General features: G+C 43.8%; 3 protein-coding genes and 1 pseudogene across 3 annotated transcripts; 3 read left to right on the forward strand and 1 right to left on the reverse strand.

The window, feature by feature from the left end:
- The first annotated feature begins 296 nt into the window (after positions 1-296).
- LOC127561008 (histone H2B type 2-E) lies at positions 297-809 on the forward strand. Its single transcript, XM_051996068.1, has one exon. It carries the CDS (start codon positions 361-363, stop codon positions 739-741), a length of 381 nt encoding a protein of 126 aa, XP_051852028.1. The 5' UTR covers positions 297-360; the 3' UTR covers positions 742-809.
- A 1,357-nt stretch (positions 810-2,166) lies between these two features.
- Positions 2,167-4,897, forward strand: LOC127561425 (transcription initiation factor TFIID subunit 8-like; annotated as a pseudogene).
- Positions 4,898-13,726: 8,829 nt separating this feature from the next.
- LOC127561007 (histone H2A type 1-F) lies at positions 13,727-15,918 on the reverse strand. Its single transcript, XM_051996067.1, has one exon. The coding sequence runs from the start codon at positions 15,813-15,815 to the stop codon at positions 15,423-15,425; it is 393 nt and encodes a 130-aa protein (XP_051852027.1). The 5' UTR covers positions 15,816-15,918; the 3' UTR covers positions 13,727-15,422.
- A 204-nt stretch (positions 15,919-16,122) lies between these two features.
- On the forward strand, positions 16,123-16,649 carry LOC127559125 (histone H2B type 2-E). Its single transcript, XM_051992780.1, has one exon. The coding sequence runs from the start codon at positions 16,201-16,203 to the stop codon at positions 16,579-16,581; it is 381 nt and encodes a 126-aa protein (XP_051848740.1). The 5' UTR covers positions 16,123-16,200; the 3' UTR covers positions 16,582-16,649.
- The last annotated feature ends 5,170 nt before the right edge of the window (positions 16,650-21,819 follow it).

Here is a 21,819-nt window from a genome sequence, read left to right on the forward strand (position 1 = left end):
AAAGGTAGATAGGCAAACAGATAGACAGCAACTCACTCGGAAGGAGCGAGAGGCGAAAGATGAATTTTCTTCCGCCTAAGATCGAACCTATTATACTGCAAGGCGGTAGACTAAACGGCGCTGTCCGATTGGTTACAGACGTCTTTGGAGAAGGCCAGCCAATTGGGAAGTAGATTTGGGATCTTATTATTTACATATGCCCCTCCCACCCGGGGCGGACTTAGTAGGCCCCGTCCAATCAGAGAGGGGACTCCAGAATCCTTCATTTGAATGAAAGCCTTACAAATAGTGTAGCATCAGCGCTGGTTCCAGCACTTCTCTCTGTGCAGATCTTCGGGTTTGCGTGAAGCGTTTGCAGCAATGCCTGAGCCCGCCAAGTCCGCTCCTGCTCCCAAAAAGGGCTCTAAAAAGGCCGTGACCAAGGCCCAAAAGAAGGACGGCAAGAAGCGTAAGCGCAGCCGCAAGGAAAGCTATTCCATCTACGTGTACAAGGTGCTGAAACAGGTCCATCCCGACACGGGCATCTCGTCGAAAGCCATGGGCATCATGAACTCGTTCGTCAACGACATCTTCGAGCGCATCGCCGGCGAGGCGTCCCGCTTGGCGCATTACAACAAGCGCTCCACCATCACTTCCCGGGAGATCCAGACGGCCGTGCGCCTCTTGCTACCCGGGGAGCTGGCCAAGCACGCCGTGTCCGAGGGCACCAAGGCAGTCACTAAGTACACCAGCTCCAAGTAAAATTGGAGATCTCCGAGGGTGCCTGAAGGTCTCCCAACATACACAACGGCTCTTTTAAGAGCCATCCACTTCTCTCTTCGGGAGAGCTGGCGCGCGCGCTAAATGCACCCGACTTGGGTGGGAGGCCTGTTGTCTGCTGTTTCTCTAAATGCGGCCGGGGGCGGAAGGGAAGGCTGGGAAACGGCTAAACTGCCGGACGCCAGCGAGGGCTGCGGGTCCGGCTTCCTCGCACCTCTAACTTTTGGTCACCACCTCAGTAGTCAAACACCAATGCTTCGGGCTCTCAAACCATGGGTGCTTTTTCAAATTGCACGCACTTCTCCCGACCTAGCTGCCACGGAGCAGCAGCAACAAAGTCCCGTTTGCTCTTTGCTCTTCACTTAAGAGAGCGCGGCGAGCCGTCCCTACGTGGACCAGCTCCCATTGCTACCACCTGAATAGTCTGACAAGTCGACCTTCCTGCGCTTTCAGTGGAAGTCGACGTGTGCCCAGGGCTGTGCCGGGGACAGACTCGGACGCACTTCGCTCCGTCTCGATTTCGGTAGCATTTACCTGGGGAATTCTGCTCTCCTACTCCCTTGCTTGGGACTTGCAACTCGCAACCCAAATGTCATCTCTCGGAGCTTCGGGGAGGCTGCAAGTTGCCAGGGCTGGGGAAAGGACAGGCTGGACAAAATCGAAACTGATGATCAGCTCCGGCTACTGCTGTTACTCAGTTCAATTAAAGTCGGCTCGTTTTTCTTCTTATTTTATTTTATTTTATGTTTTGGTATGCGTAATCGTTTATCTTCTAGGAGCTGGTCCGCTAAGCTCCCTCTCTCTCCTCAGATCTCAACTTCATGTAGCTGCTTCAAGTTGACAAGGGTCATAGAAAAAAAATTTTTTTGGGGGGGTTCATGCCAGGAGGGGTGTGAGAACTGAAGACAGCAGCATCTGGTTGTGTGTCGTGTCCCAATCAGTCCCCGTGTGCAGGCTGGAAGACAGTTGAAAATTCACAGCTTGAAGCGTGGAGAAAACAGATCTCAGGAGCAGATTAAAAAGTGGGGTGTCCTTCAGGGTGGAAATGAAGACATTTAGGAATGGGGTCATTTTGCAGAAAATGCATCAGGTCCCGTTTGTGGGCTGCATTAAGAATGCTAATGACCCATCTAACTATCCCGAATGCTAAAGAAAAGTAGATGCTAGGAGCAAAACGTTAGAGAGAGTTGGTTCCTCAACCTCATCATAAAAATCACCAAGATGGTTTAGTCAAAGATCCTGAACCTTCTCCCCCCTACTATCCCCACTCTTTATGGGGGAGGGGTGGAAGGGACCCGAGGGAGTGAAAAGAGCTGAGAGCCTCAGGTTTTAGTTAAGGTGAGAGAGTTAAAAGGAAATCAACTGTTGTTTGTAACAGCTGAGTGGGAAAAACATCTAAGGCTCAGAATGGGCTCCTCTAGTTTTGGCCTGGCCTTGGACCGCTGGAAAAATTGGGAAGGTGGGTGCCAGGTCTCTCACTAGGATGGAAGTTTTTTCAGCTTTGAAAGAGACAATTCTGCTGGGCATGTTTCTGCTATTGCTTTTACATGAGGGCAGAAGTGTCAATATCAGTCCCAGGATTTGAAAAAAAAAAAAAAGAAGAAGACAGTACTTTAAGAGGCACTTTTAAGTTTTCAAGGGCTCCAGAGAGTTGATGTGTGGAGAGAGACTGGAATTCAGCTAATCTAGTCAGAATTCAAGTTTTGAGGTTGAGGTATTTTTTTCAATCCGAGTGTCTCTGTGAAGCGAGTTGTGATCCCTTTAAGAAACTGTGATTCCTTTCAGATTCCCAGCCCCTCCTGACTGAAGCTTATCCTTCTCAGACAAGTTGTCTTTCCTGGATGCCAGAGCCTTCGATTCAATTACAAATCCTGGTCAAAAAGCATCTCTTTGAATTCCAGTAGGAGATCCTGGGTTGTCCCAACCCCCATTCTGACTTGCTTGGGCTGCCCAGTCCCCACTGGTTCTGATCTGCTGGGGCTGTCCCAACCCCCAAACAAGACACTCAATAAAATAGCTTCCCTAAATGAAGGTAGCTCCCTCAGCTGCCAGGACTTTCTGTCCACTGAGAACTGCATTCTCAGTGCAAAACTCCATTTCCATAGATCTGCCACTATGGAAGTCAGTCTCTGGGTACATTGATTTCTATCTTACAATAAACTTTCATTTTGCAACTAACATTCGGGAATGAGTGAATTTTTTTACTCCTAAAACCTGCAGCCGATTTAAAGGGGATTCTTAATAACTCTCTTATAGCCACGGACATGTAGACCACCAGGAATCTAGACCACTCTATCATCTGCATTAAGAGACAGCCTAAAGGTGAGTCTTTAGGGACTGTTCCCAAGCTTTCCCAATTCTATAGCTCTCATCTTCTCTGGGCATCCCTAGAGAGACAGAAGGATGTGACAAAAGCTCTCCTAAGAGGACTATTTGTCAATCCACAGAACTTTTCTGTCCAAGTGTCTGTGGACACAAATCTGGATGAGCGCAAGGTTCCAGACAGCTCCACCTGTGTGCCTCTGATGCCCCCTTCACACCCCTCTCCCCACCCTCCCACCCCTGCTATAGAAGGGTGGTATGGTGGTTTACCAGGGGAAAAAAACTCATGAAAGGTCACCTGTTAGAATCCTTACAAGGTGTTAAGTCACTAGAATTGATAGAAACAATGCTTGTGTTTACACCTTTGAGAGTTCGCACATTAGCTCACACATTAGTTCACAAGTTTGGGAGATTCACAAATCAGGCTTCAGTATGAGATTCACAAGTTTGCACTGTTATGCCACAGTTCTCTTTAACTGTCCTGACTCAGTTTCCCTGCACTAGTTTCCCTTGTCTCAGTTTCTTTAACTGTTCTGTGTCAATCCCCTAAGTTGTAAAACCCCCTCCCCCTCCTCTGGTCCATTACTGAGGACCAATTACTCTAAGGTTATAAATTGTTAGCAAGATAAACAAGAGAGTAGACCTCCTGACTCTTTTCTGTCCTCAAGAATTTACAATATCCCTCTAAAATATTCCAAGATATCTCTGTGTATTCAGACATCCTGTCTCTGGGTTGTTGTTGTTGTTTTGTTTTTTTGTTTTTTTAGGATTTATGGCTTCCCCTATCCTGACAGCTTCTTACCCCTTCCTTTGTTTAGAGAAAAGGTATTTAAGAAGTTGGGGTTCCTCCATTCATGGCTGGAGGCTGGAGGCTGGCGGCTGGATACTGGACATTGGATTCTTTGAGATGACAGTCTCCTCCAGCCCTAGGACCAACATGGATTCCTTGGTTCCAATATATCTTTATCTCTGACTGGATAATTTGATATGAGAGTCCTGGCCAGTCAATTTTACTCTCCCATTAATAAAATATGAAAAACTCTCTAATCTCTCTCCTGCCTCAGTTTCTCCAGCATTACAGCATCTGTGGAAACATTAATTGAGATGTTTATCGGGAGGAGTGCTAAGTCCTATTGTGAGCACATGGCCAGGACACAGCCCACACTCTCAGACATTGTGGTCAAGCTTGTTGAGATGGGTTTCGATTGGAAACTCTCCCTGCATATGCTAAAGGGTCCCAGAGGATGGTCATCACAGCACCACCAGGTACCAATCAGCCTGTGAGTCCCAAAATCCTGACTGCTGGACAGACCAAGTCTCACACACCTCATATCCCTAGCCATTTTCCTGAATTCCCTGTTCCCCACACGTACATCAAAACACCGACACATCAAGAATTTATGTCAGATTACCGGGTCCTTCTGGAAAAGGCTGCATCACAGAGGTGTGATGTGGAATGGGCACTTACTAGTTTTATGGCCAGAGACAGAGTCTTGTCAAAGATGATGTCAGCACATTTCCATTGATTGCTGCCCAGCCATTTACTATTCCCTACCTGACCGCCCTTCTGCCCTCTGAATTGGAGATGTAGCAGATGGAAGGGACTGATTCTTCTGAACAAGATGAGCAGGCAGAAACAGAGAAACTTCCTCTCCACATCAGTACAGAAGAATCAGGAGCAGAAAAAGAGAAGGCCTCTGTTCGCCAGCAGAACACTTCCTTGTCACGGAACCGGAACCGGACTGGGGAGGAGAATCTTATTGATAACCCTTATCTATGACATGGAAAGAAACCCAAGATCTGTAAGAAGAAATGAATTAAGAATGAGGACATTCCATTCTGAATTTGTCTTCTCTGCTTTCTTGAAAGCAGGGAAGAAATGAGTTATTCACCATTAAGCTTAGGCCTAGAAAGAGTCTCCCTGAGCTTAGCAGACATTTTCCTTGTCTCTTTCTTTCTGAATTTCCACTTTCCCACCTTGAGATATCTTAAAATGAAGCGATCTCAACTTTTTGAGATTGGATGACAATATTTTAGCTGTGGGATTAACACTTCCTCCAATAGAAATAACCTTTAGAATGCATTTAGCCAGAGGTCTCCCATGGCCCTTGGATCACCTAGGACTTTTCTTCTGGTTCCTCTTTTTGGATGAAAGAAAAAAAACCTCAGTTGCAAAGGGATGCACATGTCCATTCCCATTCCATTTCAAGATCCCCAGGAAGGAGAGGGCTGGGTGGCCAAACTGGAATCCAATTGTTGTGAAGTATTTGGCTTCTGAGAAACAAGTTTTTAATAATGATGTCCCATGCAGTCTGTATTGTGGGATAAAAGGAGATGTAATGATTTCATTTTTTTATTCCAGTTAAAACTCCTAGGAAACTGTATTCCAGACAACACTTTTATTGATCACCAGCACTTCTGGCCCTGGTCTCAAGGAAAGAACCTCATTCTATGGCTTGTAAAAACCTGAGAAGCCCAGGCTGAAGAGGAAGCTCAGTGGGTTGCTGGTTGAATTGCTTTTCTGCTTTGAGCTCTAGCACACTCAATCAGCCTTTGCTTTTTTTTTCCTGTACAGAAGGTGAAGCCTTGTTTCTTTCCTCTGTAATCTCTGTCTCCTGAACAGGAGGTAACTTCTGAGGAAGCTTTGACTAGAATATTCCAAATTCTTCCTTTTCTCTTGGCCAGAAAACAGGTTCTCAAAGAAAATTCTGCGTAAGCTGCTAAATATACTTTTGGCTAGACATTAATACAGGGAATTTTTTTTTAATGCCAACTGAAAACTACTGGATAGTTGCACATACTTTAAATGAAAGAAATAAGGAATCTCCTTTGCTATTTTGCTTGAAATCCTTATGGAGAGCCAGACTGGCACCATAATAATTTTATTCTCTCCTTCCCTTTCTCTTCTTTATTATCTACACTTCCTTTCCCTAATACCTAAATCTTCGGGGCCTGATAGTGCTGCCCATAAACTTCCTGAGCAGCTATTTTGATGGAGAGATTCTTTCTTAGGAGAAGAGAGCTGTTTGTTTGCAATTGAAGAGGAGTCTGCTAATCAAAGTATCTTAGGAGAGAAAATTTTACATTTTGACCCCAGCTTTCCAGGGTTGTTTATAGTTAGCTAAAGTTGCAATATCTCTTTCACTGAGAACAATTGAAAATTATTTTCACAGATCTGTAGGCTTTGTGAATCTTGAGTTGTTTTCAGCCCTTAGAGATGAGTGATATGGTGAGTATAGAGAAAGTTCGCATTTTGGAAGTGAGCACTGAAGAAAATGATGGGACAGAAACATTTACAAACTTTGTTTGTAGCTAGCTCCTCCCAAGAGCACTGGAAGATGGTCACTTGTATGTAGTTTTACTACTGTACTTGCACATCTTCAATGCCAAAAAGCATTTCCCAGCACCTACTTAGAGGAGGTACTTGTTAAATGGAGCTTCTTGTCACTTCTGCCAAGAGACCTGAGCCATTATTGCTGAAAGATCATGTTCTGAGCTTTGCTGAGCAAAATGAGTCCATGTGAGAGAATCTGGGGATGGGCCCTTTTTCTATCACCCCTGACAGAAGGCTTGTTCATGTATCATGTTGATCCTGACTTTTTGCTGTTATGTAAAAACTGTATATACACCCAAACATTTATTTGCAAGTTTTAAATTTTAATAATTTGGATGAGGTTTTTCTGAAGGAAAAAATATGGCTAAAGCCAAATGAAAACTGTTGTTTATATATGTGCATAATAAAAATCTGTGATGTAGATAGAATGGAATCACAAGGTTATAGCTTTGACTTATTGTCAGAAATTATTGTGTTGACTATGTTTGTGTGCTGTAGCTCAAAATCCCCTTTTCCACCAGCAAACAAAGGAGATTTAGAAACATCTGACAATGAAAGCACATGGCTGAAAATGAGACTGTTAAAAGAACTTTAAAATCTTCAGGAATCATTGGATTCCCTAACACAAGATAAAGACTGTTTCAGTTCTTGAAAAATCAGCAAGAATCATTGAATTCCTTGAGATGAAAAATTGTTGATGAGACTTGTGGTGATCTTCTTTTAAAATAAGTAGAATAGTTCTCTCTGGGGGAGAGGGTAGGTTTCTCAGGGAAGTTTTCTTGGAGGCAGCCTTAGTATCAGTTGAAAGTAATAATCACCCAAAACGCAGCCAGATGATAAAAGTTCAGATCTTTTATTGTCTCTAATATAGCCCCGTTAGCTTAGAGCCCTCTGAATGTCTCCAAATCCAAAGGTCTGTCCTTCAGCCTCTGCCTCTGCTTTCTTCAGCCTCCAACCAGCACAAAGATGGAATGTCTCTCTTGTCTCCTTCACTTGGGGCTTGGCTAGTTTTCTGGTGAGTCTTTCAGACCAGCTTGGTCTCAGTAGGGGGAGTGCAGGAGCCCAGCCATCAACCACAGTGGTGTGAGATGAAGATGGTTGTCCGCTGAACTCTCGACTGGTAGCTTCTTCCTCTGAAAACTTTTCTTCTGCCACCAGCCAGCCAAGTGGAAAATATTCCTTCTTGCCTCGGAGAGAGGGCTTCTGGCATAATTATGCTGAAATCTGACCAAGAGCCTCTGTCTGTTTCTTTTATACAAGAGGGAGGAATTGTGGGATACAAGAGAGAGGGATTATGGGTTTTCTCCCATAGTGCTCTCTGGCCCTAAGAGCTTCAAGGGAGGTGTGAACTCACAAAGTTACAAAGTTTACTTTGTGAAACTCCCATACTTGTGAACTCCAATGAGTAAAGGTGTGAACACAAGCCTTGTATTAATTAGTTCTACTTAGTACCTTGTTTCAGGTTCTGACCCCAAACATCTCCTTGTAAGATCAGATCAATAATCTATCAACTCTAATGAGTTAGCAGTTTGTAAAGATTCCAACAGAGACTATTGCAGTACTTCAAAGCTTGCAGGAATTATTGGATTCCTGGCACATGAACTAATGGACAATGGATTCCTTTTGGACTATTTCTAGGACTTATGGACATGTATAAATTCTCATGTTGATTTGTGTTATTTGTTTCATCACTCCTAGCCTGTGCTTATGTAATTTATATAATTATGTGTAATACCTCCCATATTGATGGATTTATGTGTACCTGTTTCAAGTGAGCCCCTTCAAAACCCACTAATCTGATTTGATTTCCCATTTCCTTTGGTGTTTTCATCTCCCTTCCTGAGATGTCAGGGAAGGTGTGACCACCTTCTTTTTATGGTGTTTTCACTTCTTTTTTGAGGAGTCAGGAAGGTGTGATTACCTTCTTTTTGGAGTTCTCACCTCCTTGAGAAGTCAGGGAGGTCATGACCACCTATATGCCACCTCTCTGCAGTCCTGTGATCCAAACCCTTATTTTATATTTAAAAAAAAAAAAAAAGCAAAACCCCAAGACAAAAACAAAAAACTTAAAAAAAAAAAAAAAACAACAATAAGTTTACATCTTCGATGGGTTTTGGGGGGAGGTCAGATGAGAGAGGAAGGTTCTCAGAGGTCCCATCGAGCCTGATGATGTGTTTGCTGTCTGACAGGGTTGTCTAACTAAATTCACATCAGGTCGGCCTGTAATGCCAGAGAAACTGACATTTTCATTTCATTCATTGCAGGAGAGAGATTAGAGAGTTTTAAATATTTTACTAATGGGAGAGTATAATTGACTGGACAGGACTCTCGTCTCAAATTATCCAGTCAGACAGAGATAAAGATATACTGGGATCAAGGAATCCATGTTGGTCCCAGGGCTGGAGGAGACTGTCATCTCAAAGAATCCAGCGTCCAGTATCCAGCCGCCAGCCGCCAGCCGCCAGCCTCCAGCCTCCAGCTTCAAACCTCCAGCCATGAACTGAGGAACCCCAACTTCTTAAATACCTTTTCTCTAAACAAAGGAAGGGGTGAGAAGCGTGGGAAAACTTCTGTCAGGATGGGGGAGGCCATAAATCCTAAAAACCCAGAGACAGGATGTCTGAATACACAGAAATGAAGATATCAGTAAGATATCTTGGAATACTTTAGAGGGATATTGTAAATTCTTGAGGACAGAAAAGAGTCAAGAGGTCTACTCTCCTGTTTATCTTGCTAACAATTTATAACCTTAGAGCAAATGGTCCTCAGTCTTAATGGACCAGAGGGGGGTTACAATTTAGGGGATTGAGACAGAACAGTTAAGGAAACTGAGACAAGGGAAATTAGTGCAGGGAAACTGAGTCAGGACAGTTAAAGAGAACTGTGGCATAACATTCCACACTCTCTCTCCTAAATATTCAAACCTTTGAATATTAGCACCTTCCTCTAGATACCCAGGAGGTCGTAGCCCCATAATTTTGGCCAACCCAAAATAAAACTAGAAAAATGTAAGGACTCGTGTGGCAAGAGCAAGTCTCTCCCTGATAACCCCAGACTTAACTGTACAAAGGCTCCCTTGTTGCAAGCATGTTAGGTCCTCTAAAGTTGAGGAGCATCATCTCAGCCAGACAATCCAGTTTGAGATGGACAGTTAGATCTGTGATCATTTGTGCACTTAACTAGCAGCAGGGCTCAAGGGCTCATTCAAAGGGGCAACTCACTCCAGGGGAGAAGGGTAAGGGTTGGAGTAGCTTCACCGTCTCCCCGTCCAGAGCTGCTGCTACTAGAATACAGATTTCTGAGCAGATTATGCATAGTTAGACCATCAAGGCAGGCAAACCCCAAACTTTTTAGGTGCCTCATGCCAAACTTCAAGGTCCTTTGAACTTCTGAAGTACTAATTAATGAACTGGGGTTACAGGACTGAAGAAAAACAGATCAGAGAGATTGCCAGTCCCAAGACAGGTGTCTGATTTCTAAAATTTTTCGAAAAAAAAATAATCCCCAAAACTGAGTCTGCCATGGCAATTTTAACAAAATAAGGAATTCTAACGCTAAAGCATCCAAATTCAATCTGAACTAGTGAGATAGGGGTGGGGCAGAAATGCCTAAGGCAAAGTGAATAGGAGGTAGGGGTTCCCATTCTTTCAGGTATTTTGAAAAAAAAAATACCAGTTTCCCCAATGTTCTATCTCTTCCTCCCCTTTTTTTCCCCCACGGAAGGGAATTATCAAATGACCATTCCCCATATAAATCCCAAGAATGAATCAAATTCCCTATAGATAACAGACTAATACAGTAGCATTTCCTAAAAAGCCCTCAAACATAACAGCAATAATTATACAGTTTTAACAAATCCCATCCCAAATCTTAAACACACAGTAATATATGATCCAGGTAAGGTTTAACAGTCAGTCATCAACCATTCCCAAAGTCCCTCATATCAGTCCAAATCATCTCATTTAAAAAAACTGCTGCTTCAGACTGTGAAGTGATAGGAGGTTCTCATTCCATGAAGAGTGGGTGTATCATGCTGACAATCAAAGCTGATCTAAAGCTGATCCAGGTTCCAGAAGCAAGCCAATATCTGTAATTTGATCAAAATCTAGAACAAAAACACAAATCTAACAAAGAAAGATTAGATCAGTCTCAGATAGAAAGACTCAATTCACCAGACTGCTGCAAAATATGAGGAGGCCAAAATAAATTGGCCAGCAGTTTCCATGTGATGAGACGAGTTTGCTTTACAGGCCAAGCAAACAGAGGCAGTCTTACAGACCCCTGTTAATTGTCCACTTATGTAGAAACTTTAAAGAAACAAAACACAAATATCCAGTAACAGACAGATGACCAGGTGAAATACTCAGTTGCCCAAGCACTTAGGATACAATGATTACATATGACCAGACTGAAAATAGCAAGGCATGACATAATTGAATTGCATTAACAGTTCTATTGACCATTGCTCTGATCATAGAGATCAGTTACAGAAGGAAAAATGCAAGAATATAACTATAACATAATATAAGCAGTTAAAACTCAATCTTCAGCACACACAGCATAAAATAACCTTAACCCAGTTTTAGTCCAATCAATCGTCTCAGTAACTGTCAGAGGATGGAGTGTTAAAACTCCCAAATAGCATTAACTAATTAACTATAAACCCAAGAAATTTTACCCCCAATAACAGATTCCATTAATCAAATTCCTGATAACTCCTAAACAAAGATTTATTCTAACCTTATAGTAATCATCTCAGTAAGTTCACAACTTAGAACAATTATCATATCTAGGTAGATGTTACATGAGTGAACATTTTACATACAAATCATTTTGCTTTTAAAATACCCAATACATAGAAAAATATCCCAAATTGCATATTGTCTATAACAAAAACATTTTCAAAAGGACAAAGAAAAAAACCTATTATGTTCAGAGGCCCTTTAAATAACCTCAGGATGACCCAATACAATCAATTTAAACTTATACAGAATACCCAATTCCACATAAAAGATTTCAAGAAGGTTTTGTTAAAAATAGCAATTAAAGAAATATTCCTACCAAAGTATGGATCACATTTATGACCATATTCCTCAACCAAGAAAACATATATGTATCAAGAAACAAATATTCAATTAATTAACCTAAAAGTAAGCATGTTCTTAAAAATCACAGTTTGCTGCACTGGCCATAATCAAATAAGGAAAAAACGGCAGGAACACACTCAGGGGGGTGAGGGGAGGAGAGTATTCCACATGGCCACCTTTCCCCCACTCCTGCCCCCTAGGGGAAAAAAAAAACAATTTCCCTCAGGTTCCCCACACAATTTCCTACATGGGGATCTTTTTCAAGATTTAGCCCATCAGTTTCCCAACATCAGGTTTCTTCCCAAATCCACCCATTTCCAACTTTATGTTTCCCCCTGGCTACATACTTGAACAATCTCCTTAAAGAACTTTCCTACTAGATGCTCCTTTGGTAAAGTAGCAGAAGACAGTGGGGGTGGGTGGCTCCCTCCTCCACTTCTTCGCCTACTCCCCAAAGTTTTTCTTTCACTTTCCTAAAACCATGCAAACCTCTAATTGCCCCTACAAATCAATCCTTCCTAAATCACCTGCATTCCTCTTTCCTTTTTTCTTCAAAAACCTGTAAAATTCACACCATAGTGAATAGCCCAAACCTCCATAAAACCCACACATGTCCAGCAGAGCTGGATTTGAAGTTTAACTTATGTTAACAAATAACTCAATATATTTCAGAAAGTAACAAACTAAATCAAACTAAATACAGCTGTTTTTAAAAGTTTTTTTTTTCTTTCTTTTCTTTCCCGCCACATTTCTTCTAACAGCTATTAGCATCCTTTCTCCAAAGCTTTTTATTGCCCAGGCCAGGCTAAGCTTGAATTTTATTGCTCTTCACTCTAATCCAAACTTTCAAATCCCTTTCAATCTATTTTTTTCCTTTCTTTCTTTTTTTATTTCTTTCCTTCTCTCCCTTTTTTCCCTTTTTCTCACAGGCTGCTGCAGTCAGCCAGAGACAGACAGAGAGAGAGAGAGAGAGAAAGATTTTTCAAACTTCTTGATATTTTCTAACACTGCAACACAGAGGCTGAATTCTTATCTCTTACAAGCTAGCTAATTTTTAACACAGACACACACAGACACTTGGAGCTCCATTTTACTAAGCACAGTTGCAACGTTGTTCTTAAAAATTTTTCAACCGACAAAATGGACAACTCACATAGAACATAGAACACACATCACACAGACTATACAGTTCCAACATTAAACAAACAAATAACACATACCCAGAGGATATTTTCCAGAGTCCCAGAAAATACCCATCTGAGAACTTTTAAACCCGCTGGTCTTTATTCTGAGACCACAGGTTGCTAGCAACAGACCAGACCAGAACCAGAATAACCAGAACTAGAACCAGAACCAGATCGTACCCCAAAAGGTACCCAGACAGACTTACTCTCCCAAATGCCAAATCAATTTCGTTATCCACTGTAGGCTGGACTGAGGCTGAAGAACTGCTTCCTTTTCCCAGGAGGCTCTGGAGGTCTTTTCCCCAGAAATAGACCAAAATCCTGAGCCTCCTCAAGCCTAGGTGGAGACCGAGAGGTCTCTAATCTCTAATCCAGTTCTCAGTTTCTATCATCTCGGTAGGACCTCCAAAATGTAATGCCGGAGAAACTGAGGCAGGAGAGAGATTAGAGAGGTTTTAATATTTTATTAATGGGAGAGTATAATTGATTGGACAGGACTCTCATATCAAATTATCCAGTCAGACAGAGATAAAGATATTCTGGGACCAAGAAATCCATGTTGGTCCCAGGGCAGGAGGAGACTGTCATCCCAAAGAATCCAGCAGACAGTATTCAGTCGCCAGCCGCCAGCCTCCAGCAATGAATGAATCTTTTGTAATGCTGGAGAAACTGAGGCAGGAGAGAGATTAGAGAGTTTTTAATATTTTATTAATGGGAGAATATAATTGACTGGACAGGACTCTCATCTCAAATTATCCAGTCAGATAGAGATAAAGATATATTGGGACCAAGGAATCCATGTTGGTCCCAGGGCTGGAGGAGACTGTCATCTCAAAGAATCCAGCGTCCAGCCACCAGCCTCCAGCAATGAATGGAGGAACCCCAACTTCTTAAATACCTTTTCTCTAAACAAAGGAAGGAGTAAGAAGCGGGAAAACTTCTGTCAGGATGGGGGAGGCCATAAATCCTAAAAACCCAGAGACAGGATGTCTGAATACACAGAAATAAAGATATCAGTGAGGTATATTGGAATATTTGAGAGGGATATTGTAAATTCTTGAGGACAGAAAAGAGTCAGGAGGTCTACTCTCTTGTTTATCTTGCTAACAATTTATAACCTTAGAGCAAATGGTCCTCAGTCTTAATGGACCAGAGGGAGGTTACAATTTAGGGGACTGAGACAGAACAGTTAAGGAAACTGAGACAAGGGAAACTAGTGCAGGGAAACTGAGTCAGGACAGTTAAAGAGAACTGTGGCATAACAGGCCCTCTGCTTATTTACAGAGGAGCTAGCTTTGCTCGAGTGTATACATACGGGGAAAATAACAGGGTCCTCAGATCGATTTCACCGAAAATTTTAATAAACGCCTGCCTTTTCCAACGAACTGTGGGCATTACACGTTGGGTCCCCCAAAGGATAAAGAAATAAAACAACAATAAACAACCAACCACGAAGCGTTTCTTCCATTGGGAAGGAACCCGAGGCATACAGCTTGTACAAGCACAAAGACATTGAAGGAGGAAAAGAGCTACAGCAGTCGGATCAAAAACTCATAAACTGAGCTTCAGATGAAGATAAAGATTCAGTGGAACGATCTGCGTGAAGACCAAGAGATCAGAGGGGGAAATATCAAGAAGTCTGTGTTGCAGGCAAGAGACAAAAGGAAATTGTTGAAGCATTCCGCTGTGATGGCTCTGCAGGAGCTATCCGGGAGATCTAACTGAGCCACCTTTTGCTTTAGCAAGAGGAGACTAGAAGAACGGGAAAGGCTAGAAACAGGATGACCAGGGGCAGAAATGTTGTTTGTGGCGACAAATAGAGGAAAATTTGAACTCGGGGGTGGATTGATGGGAAGCGCTTAAAGGAGCTAGGGTGGTGGGATGGGGGCAGAGGTATTAGGAACCATTGTGACTGAGGGGGGTGCGAAATGACAAGGAACTAAATGGTCTCTCTCCCCGAAAATGAAGAGCATTTCGAGAAAGCGAGAGTGGGCTGGGGAATGGGAGAGGCCCCAGTTAGGAACGTTGAATTTGGCGATTCCTTGTGGACTACGAGCTAGTAAACTAGGAGTCCCAGGGAAAGGGATGAAGACCGGGCCCCCTGAGTTAAGGTAGACGATGAGTGTAGCCTAGAGTGGGAGCCCAGCACAGTTATAGGTCCGGAGGTGGACGATGATACAGCAACGCAAGGGAAACTGAGGAAAGGTCAGCCCGGGAGGAAGAGAGCCAGGAGAGACCCAAGTTGTTTCAAACGCTTCACTTGAAATTTGGCAATTGCGTATGCCTTCGTAAGAGAACTTGTAGAACACTTCCCTAGTACATCAAGAATTGGCCTGAATTGGACCCCTTAAAACACCAAACATTACTCTCCCTTCTGAACAAGGGGCCCTTTGTGTGACCGTGACTTCCCTGACTCAAGCCTATGCGGCACCTCTGGGCGGAGATAACCTAGCCCGCTCTAGAGCAGGATTCCGGTTTCTCAATCCAATGCTTGATGAGTGACTTCGGGCACTGTATGCCACGACTTTTTCTCCCCAAAGCTAAAAAAGCCGGGGAGGGGAGAGGGAAAGAGGGGGAAGTAGTGGTAATCCCATAACCATCCCGCATTTCCCCAAGCAGGAGCAGCCCAAGTCTAGCTCTTTTTTTGAAAGCGTGGGAGGCTCTGAAAAGAGCCGTTGGTTTCTGCGTGGTAGACGAATCTCCCATTTCCAGAGACTGTTCGTCAGCAGGGCTGGCTTACTTGCCCTTAGGTTTGTGGTGACTCTCGGTCTTCTTGGGCAGCAGCACGGCCTGGATGTTGGGCAGGACGCCGCCCTGGGCAATGGTCACCTTGCCCAGCAGCTTGTTGAGCTCCTCGTCGTTGCGGATGGCCAGCTGCAAGTGGCGAGGGATGATGCGCGTTTTCTTGTTGTCTCGGGCCGCGTTGCCCGCCAGCTCCAGGATCTCGGCTGTCAGGTACTCCAGGACCGCGGCCAAATACACCGGCGCGCCGGCGCCCACACGCTCCGAGTAGTTGCCTTTGCGGAGCAGGCGGTGCACTCGGCCCACCGGGAACTGCAGGCCAGCGCGGGAAGAGCGAGACTTGGCCTTGGCACGAGCTTTGCCTCCCTGCTTTCCGCGTCCAGACATGATGGGAGAAGACGAAGGTAGGTAGATAGGTAGATAGGAAAACAGATAGACAGCGACTTACTCGGAAGGCGCAAGAGGCGAAAGATGAATTTTCTTCCGCCTAAGATCGAACCTATTATACTGCAAGGCGGTAGACTAAACGGCGCTGTCCGATTGGTTACAGACGTCTTTGGAGAAGGCCAGCCAATTGGGAAGTAGATTTGGGATCTTATTATTTACATATGCCCCTCCCACCCGGGGCGGACGTAGTAGGCCCCGTCCAATCAGAGAGGGGACTCCAGAATCCTTCATTTGAATGAAAGCCTTACAAATAGTGTAGCATCAGCGCTGGTCCCAGCACTTCTCTCTGTGCAGATCTTTGGGTTTGCGTGAAGCGTTTGCAGCAATGCCTGAGCCCGCCAAGTCCGCTCCTGCTCCCAAAAAGGGTTCCAAAAAGGCCGTGACCAAGGCCCAAAAGAAGGACGGCAAGAAGCGTAAGCGCAGCCGCAAGGAAAGCTATTCCATCTACGTGTACAAGGTGCTGAAACAGGTCCATCCCGACACGGGCATCTCGTCGAAAGCCATGGGCATCATGAACTCGTTCGTCAACGACATCTTCGAGCGCATCGCCGGCGAGGCGTCCCGCTTGGCGCATTACAACAAGCGCTCCACCATCACTTCCCGGGAGATCCAGACGGCCGTGCGCCTCTTGCTACCCGGGGAGCTGGCCAAGCACGCCGTGTCCGAGGGCACCAAGGCAGTCACTAAGTACACCAGCTCCAAGTAAAATTGGAGATCTCCGAGGGTGCCTGAAGGTCTCCCAACATACACAACGGCTCTTTTAAGAGCCATCCACTTCTCTCTTCGGGAGAGCTGGCGCGCTAAATGCACCCGACTTGGGTGGGAGGCCTGTTGTTTGCTGTTTCTCTAAATGCGGGCGGGGGCGGAAGGGAAGGCTGGGAAACGGCTAAACTGCCGGACGCCAGCGAGGGCTGCGGGTCCGGCTTCCTCGGACCTCTAACTTTTGGTCACCACCTCAGTAGTCAAACACCAATGCTTCAGGCTCTCAAACCATGGGTGCTTTTTCAAATTGCACGCACTTCTCCCGACCTAGCTGCCACGGAGCAGCAGCAACAAAGTCCCGTTTGCTCTTTGCTCTTCACATAAGAGAGCGCGGCGAGCCGTCCCTACGTGGACCAGCTCGCATTGCTGCCACCTTAATAGTCTCTGACAAGTCGACCTTCCTGCGCTTTCAGTGGAAGTCGACATGTGCCCAGGGTTGTGCCGGGGACAGACTCGGACGCACCTCGCTCCGTCTCGATTTCGGTAGCATTTACCTGGGGAATTCTCTCCTACTCCCTTGCTTGGGACTTGCAACTCGCAACCCAAATGTCATCTCTCGGAGCTTTGGGGAAGCTGCAAGATGCCAGGGCTGGGGAAAGGACAGGCTGGACAAAATCGAAACTGATGACCAGCTCCGGCTACTGCTGTTACTCAGTTCAATCAAAGTCGGCACGTTTTTCTTATTTTATTTTATTTTATGTTTTGGTATGCGTAATCGTTTATCTTCTAGGAGCTGGTCCCCCAAGCTCCCTGTCTCCTCCTGCACCCTCCACCCAGTTGGTGGAGGGGCTGAGGAGTGGGAAAAGATGCTCTGTTCTGGTCTAATGGAAAGGAAGATTTAAAGAGTTTTATAGGTGGCAAAACAAACCCAGCACACTCTGCCCTTTGGCACCTTCCTTATAACCATTCCACCAGGCCATTTGGAACAGAGTTGATAAAGAGTCAAATATCAGAAACATTTTTGAGTGGGAAGCTGGGGATGGAGGCGGAGGGGAAGGGCAGTTGTTTTCAGGGGATTATGATCAGGATAATCTTCCAGTGACACTTGAGCTAAACTTGAATAAGGCTCCTAAAGAGAGGGAAAGGGCAAAAGAGCATGTATTCTAGGATGGCGGAGTCTCGGAAACAGTATGACATTTTGCTTGCATTGTACATGAGGAAGACTAGTATTCCTAGTGGATATATCTAGAATGATTGGTTGGAAGTAGATTTATTAAGGCCTTTAAATTATCAGTAGAAAACTTGAGGTTTGGTGATGCACCTTCAGGAGCCAACATATCTTGCTTACCCTAGAGTTGCAACTCCAGAATAGAATATTCATACTCTTTTCATTCTAGAGCTCTCAGACACCTCTGAGGTCATCTAAGCCAATCTTCACCCTTAAGTTACTTGCATTAGGCCAGACAAATAGGTAGAAGCAGGATTTGAACCAGTAGTCCAGTGATTGTCTAGCCAGTACCGCATAACCACCATCTAAATTATGTAACTAGCAGATGAGACAATAAAACTAAATGTCCAGCTAAGTTTCCACAAATTCTGTCATAATCAGTAATCACATAATGTATCATATAACTAATTTCCATATGGCATATGAAATCTTGAAGTCATCTAATTTGTGTGTGTGTGCCCGGCCTTCCCGCATGTGGATGCACACTAGTGATGGGCTTAACCCTGAAACTAAGTTTGGGGCTTCCAACTCTCCCATGGGAAAAAGCATATTTTCCCAGATAAGCCTTTCTCAAGTTAAGCTGTGTCATTCAATTGGAGATCTTGGTCAAATCACCTTCCATTGATCTTTTGGGGATGTCCTGGATCCTCTTCAGGAAATTCCAGCCTCTGGGGAAAAGTCTTCAAAATGATTTCATTCAGTTGGAGATCTTGGTCTGATAATCAGCTCAAACTGCACCCCCACTCCCCACCCTCCCTCCCTCATCCCCCAGACAGGGGTCTGTTAACACACTCTTTGCAAAATTCCTCATTAGGAATTTATCCACTAAGAGAGCTTTTTAGTGAACAAGAAAAATCTTTTTTTTTTTTTTTTTTTTTTTTTTTTTTTTTGCCACAGATTTCAGGGTTTGTGGATTCTTTTGCCTTTGGACCTGCTTCTCTGAGCAGAGGGGATCGCTCCCCCTATTCCCACACCTCAACATTAGGAATGGAGTTTGTGCTTTGTTTCTCTGTAAAACAATTTCATAATTGTTGGAATCTTTACAAACTGCTAACTCATTAGAGTTGATAGATTATTGATCTGATCTTACAAGATGTTTTGGGCCAGAACCTGAAACAAGGTACTAAGTAGAACTAATTAGTAAAATGCTTGTGTTTACATCTTTACTCATCAGAGTTCACAAGTATGCCAGATTCACAAAGTAAACTTTGTAACTTTGTGAATTCACACCTCCTAGGGCCAGAGAGCACTCTGGGAAGAAACCCATAATTCCTCTCTCTCGTATCCCACAATTCCTCTCTCTCGTATAAAAGAAACAGACAGAGGCTTTTGGACAGATTTCAGTGGAATTACGCCAGAATCCCTTTCTCCGAGGCAAGAGAGATCTGTTCCAGAATATTTTTCCATTTGGCTGGCTGGTGGTGGAAGAAGAGTTTTCAGAGGAAGAAGCTACGAGTCGAGAGTTCAGTGAAGATTGAGAAGGCTCTCTCAGAGGCAAGACAGATTCAACTTAGTGCTGGCTCTGGAGGCTGAAGAAAGCAGAGGCAGAGGCTGAAGGACAAAACCTTTGGATTTGGAGACATTGGGAGGGAGCTCTTGGAACCAAGCAGAGAGAGAGGCCTCAATTAACCAGGCTACTTTGGAATGAGAAAATAAACGTTTGTATTTTTACCAACTGGCTGCATTTGGGGTAATTATTGATCTGATACTAAGGCTGCCTCCAAGAAAACCTCCCCCGAGAAACCTATCTTCTCCCCCAGAGAGAACTCACATATATATTTTAAAGAAAAAGATCACCACACCTAATTACTCCTCTTTATGGCTAGAATTTATAGGAATATATATATAGAGAGAGACTTTATGAGGGTCACATTATTTCAACATTTACTGATAGTTTCTATGAGAGAGGAGAGTTGACAAATGTGGTAAGATCTATTCAAGGCAAGCAATATATTACCTCTCACTCCCCACCCCTACCCCAATCTGAAAATGTGTAGTCATTAGTAAATGACTATTTGGCCTATTTATCTGTCTGTTACTAGATGTATATGTCTATTTAGAATAAGGTCCTTTAATGCTTCAAAAGGATGTAAGAATTTGATACAGCTGTTTGTGGAAACCAGCTGTTTTATTATTGATTCTTGAAATTAAATCTGAATCATCTTCAGTGTAAGTTTGGAGAAGAAAATTTTAGTGTGAATAGTTTTCTTAGATGGATGCAACTTATGGAATATTTTGTGTTATATCAAGGGTACATTCAACCTTATTTAAGTTTTTTTCTAATATGGCAAAAACATGTTTGTCCTATGTGTCCTGTGGCACAAACATATTTTCTTATTTAAAAAACAAACAAAACTTATTTGTCATGCACAGGCCAAGGTATACAAAATTGGCTTGTTGATGCAACCACAAAAGAAGCTATTGGCCTATCTATTACACTGGCCTTCTTACTTCTATCCGCTCCCCCCCCCCCCCCTTCTCTCTTCCTTCCCCCCTCCCCCCCCCCCCAATCAGAGACATCTTCAAGTACAAAGAGAAAGCATTTATTTTGTTCCTTCAGGAAGAGGCCCAGACACACCTAGGAACCATCCCAACCTCTGCCATGTGCTCCTGGAACATGGCGAACTTCAAGCTTGTCCGGGACTTAGAAGCTAAAGACCCAAGCCTTCTCATTGGATAGACTAAAAGGACATAAACCATCCTTGACCAATGTTGTCTGCTTCCTGGGGGTCACATCACTTCCTGTGAGTGTGAGCTCTTGAGGATTTGACCTTTAGAGATCCCTGCAGAATGTTTTCAATACTTCTGTTCTGTGATTTAGAATTTATTAGGAAAAAACAAAGAAAAAAGCCTGACTTTTCTGTAGGTTCAAGCTCTGTCTGGACAAAGTTGGAACTTCAGGAAAAGTTTGTTTGAGAATAATGATTAGGGAATTTAGCAATTGGTCATTTCAAGTTTCCAAAGCAATTCATTTAAATTGGGGCCTTTGTGGAGTAGGCATAAAGATGGTCTTTCCCTTCCGAGTTCCCTGACTGCAGCAGGAACACGTGGGGCCAGAGGGAGAGAAAGAAATTATGTTTAATCACTTCAGTGAAATTCATTATTTGAGATATGATAGTGAAGCAGGTTGGGGTCCCTTTAAGAAACTATTTCCTATTGATCTTGTGATTCCTTTCAGATTCCCAGCCCCTCCTGGCTGAGGCATTCTCAGTGCAAAACTCTGTTTTCCATAGACCTGCCACTATAGAAGTCAGTCTCTGGGTACATTGATTTATATTTTACAATAAACTTTCATTTTGCAACTAATATTCAGAAATGAGTGAATTCTTTCATTCCTAAAATCTGCAGCCAATTTAAAGGGGATTCTTAATAATTCTTTTATAGCCACTAATCCCTATACCAGCAGGAATCTAGACCACTCTAAACCCCATCATATTTATGGTTCCCTGATGGACCGGAATCCTGAATATCTGGACACTCAGAACTAATTTGGGTTTTGAGCTGTTGGTGCAGTATTCTTCCAGGAAGAATACCTGTGTTCTCCTACAAAAAGCCTTCTTTTGTCTCACTCTATCTCTAAAGATAGTGGGCACCCAGACCTGGTCTGGGCTGTGGGCAGTATTGTCGGGGAAGAGTATCTGCATTTTCAGGCAAAAAGCCTCCTTTTTGCCACACTATTTTTAGAGAAGTGGGACCAGGAAATCCAGAACTCTGGACAAAGTAAAAGACTTTTTTTTTTCTTTCCCTATTCTGTAGTGGACACCCAAACCACCCGGGTCAGGCTTGGGTCGTTGTTAGAGCTCTACGCTGGTGCACAATTCTTTACGAATTGCTGTGGCCTGACAAAAGGCCTCCTTTTGTCTCACTTTCTATGTCTAGAGACCTACAAGAGAGATGCTGCAAGAATTTGGGGAAACTAAAAATTTTACCTCTCCACAATCTAGAAAAACTTCTGCCTCTGAAAATCCTTCCTTGAGCAGAAATACTTGGCTGGAGGAAACTCCCTCTGCCCAG

The sequence above is a fragment of the Antechinus flavipes genome, chromosome 4 (genome assembly GCF_016432865.1).
Source record: "Antechinus flavipes isolate AdamAnt ecotype Samford, QLD, Australia chromosome 4, AdamAnt_v2, whole genome shotgun sequence".
Taxonomy (NCBI): Eukaryota; Metazoa; Chordata; class Mammalia; order Dasyuromorphia; family Dasyuridae; genus Antechinus; species Antechinus flavipes.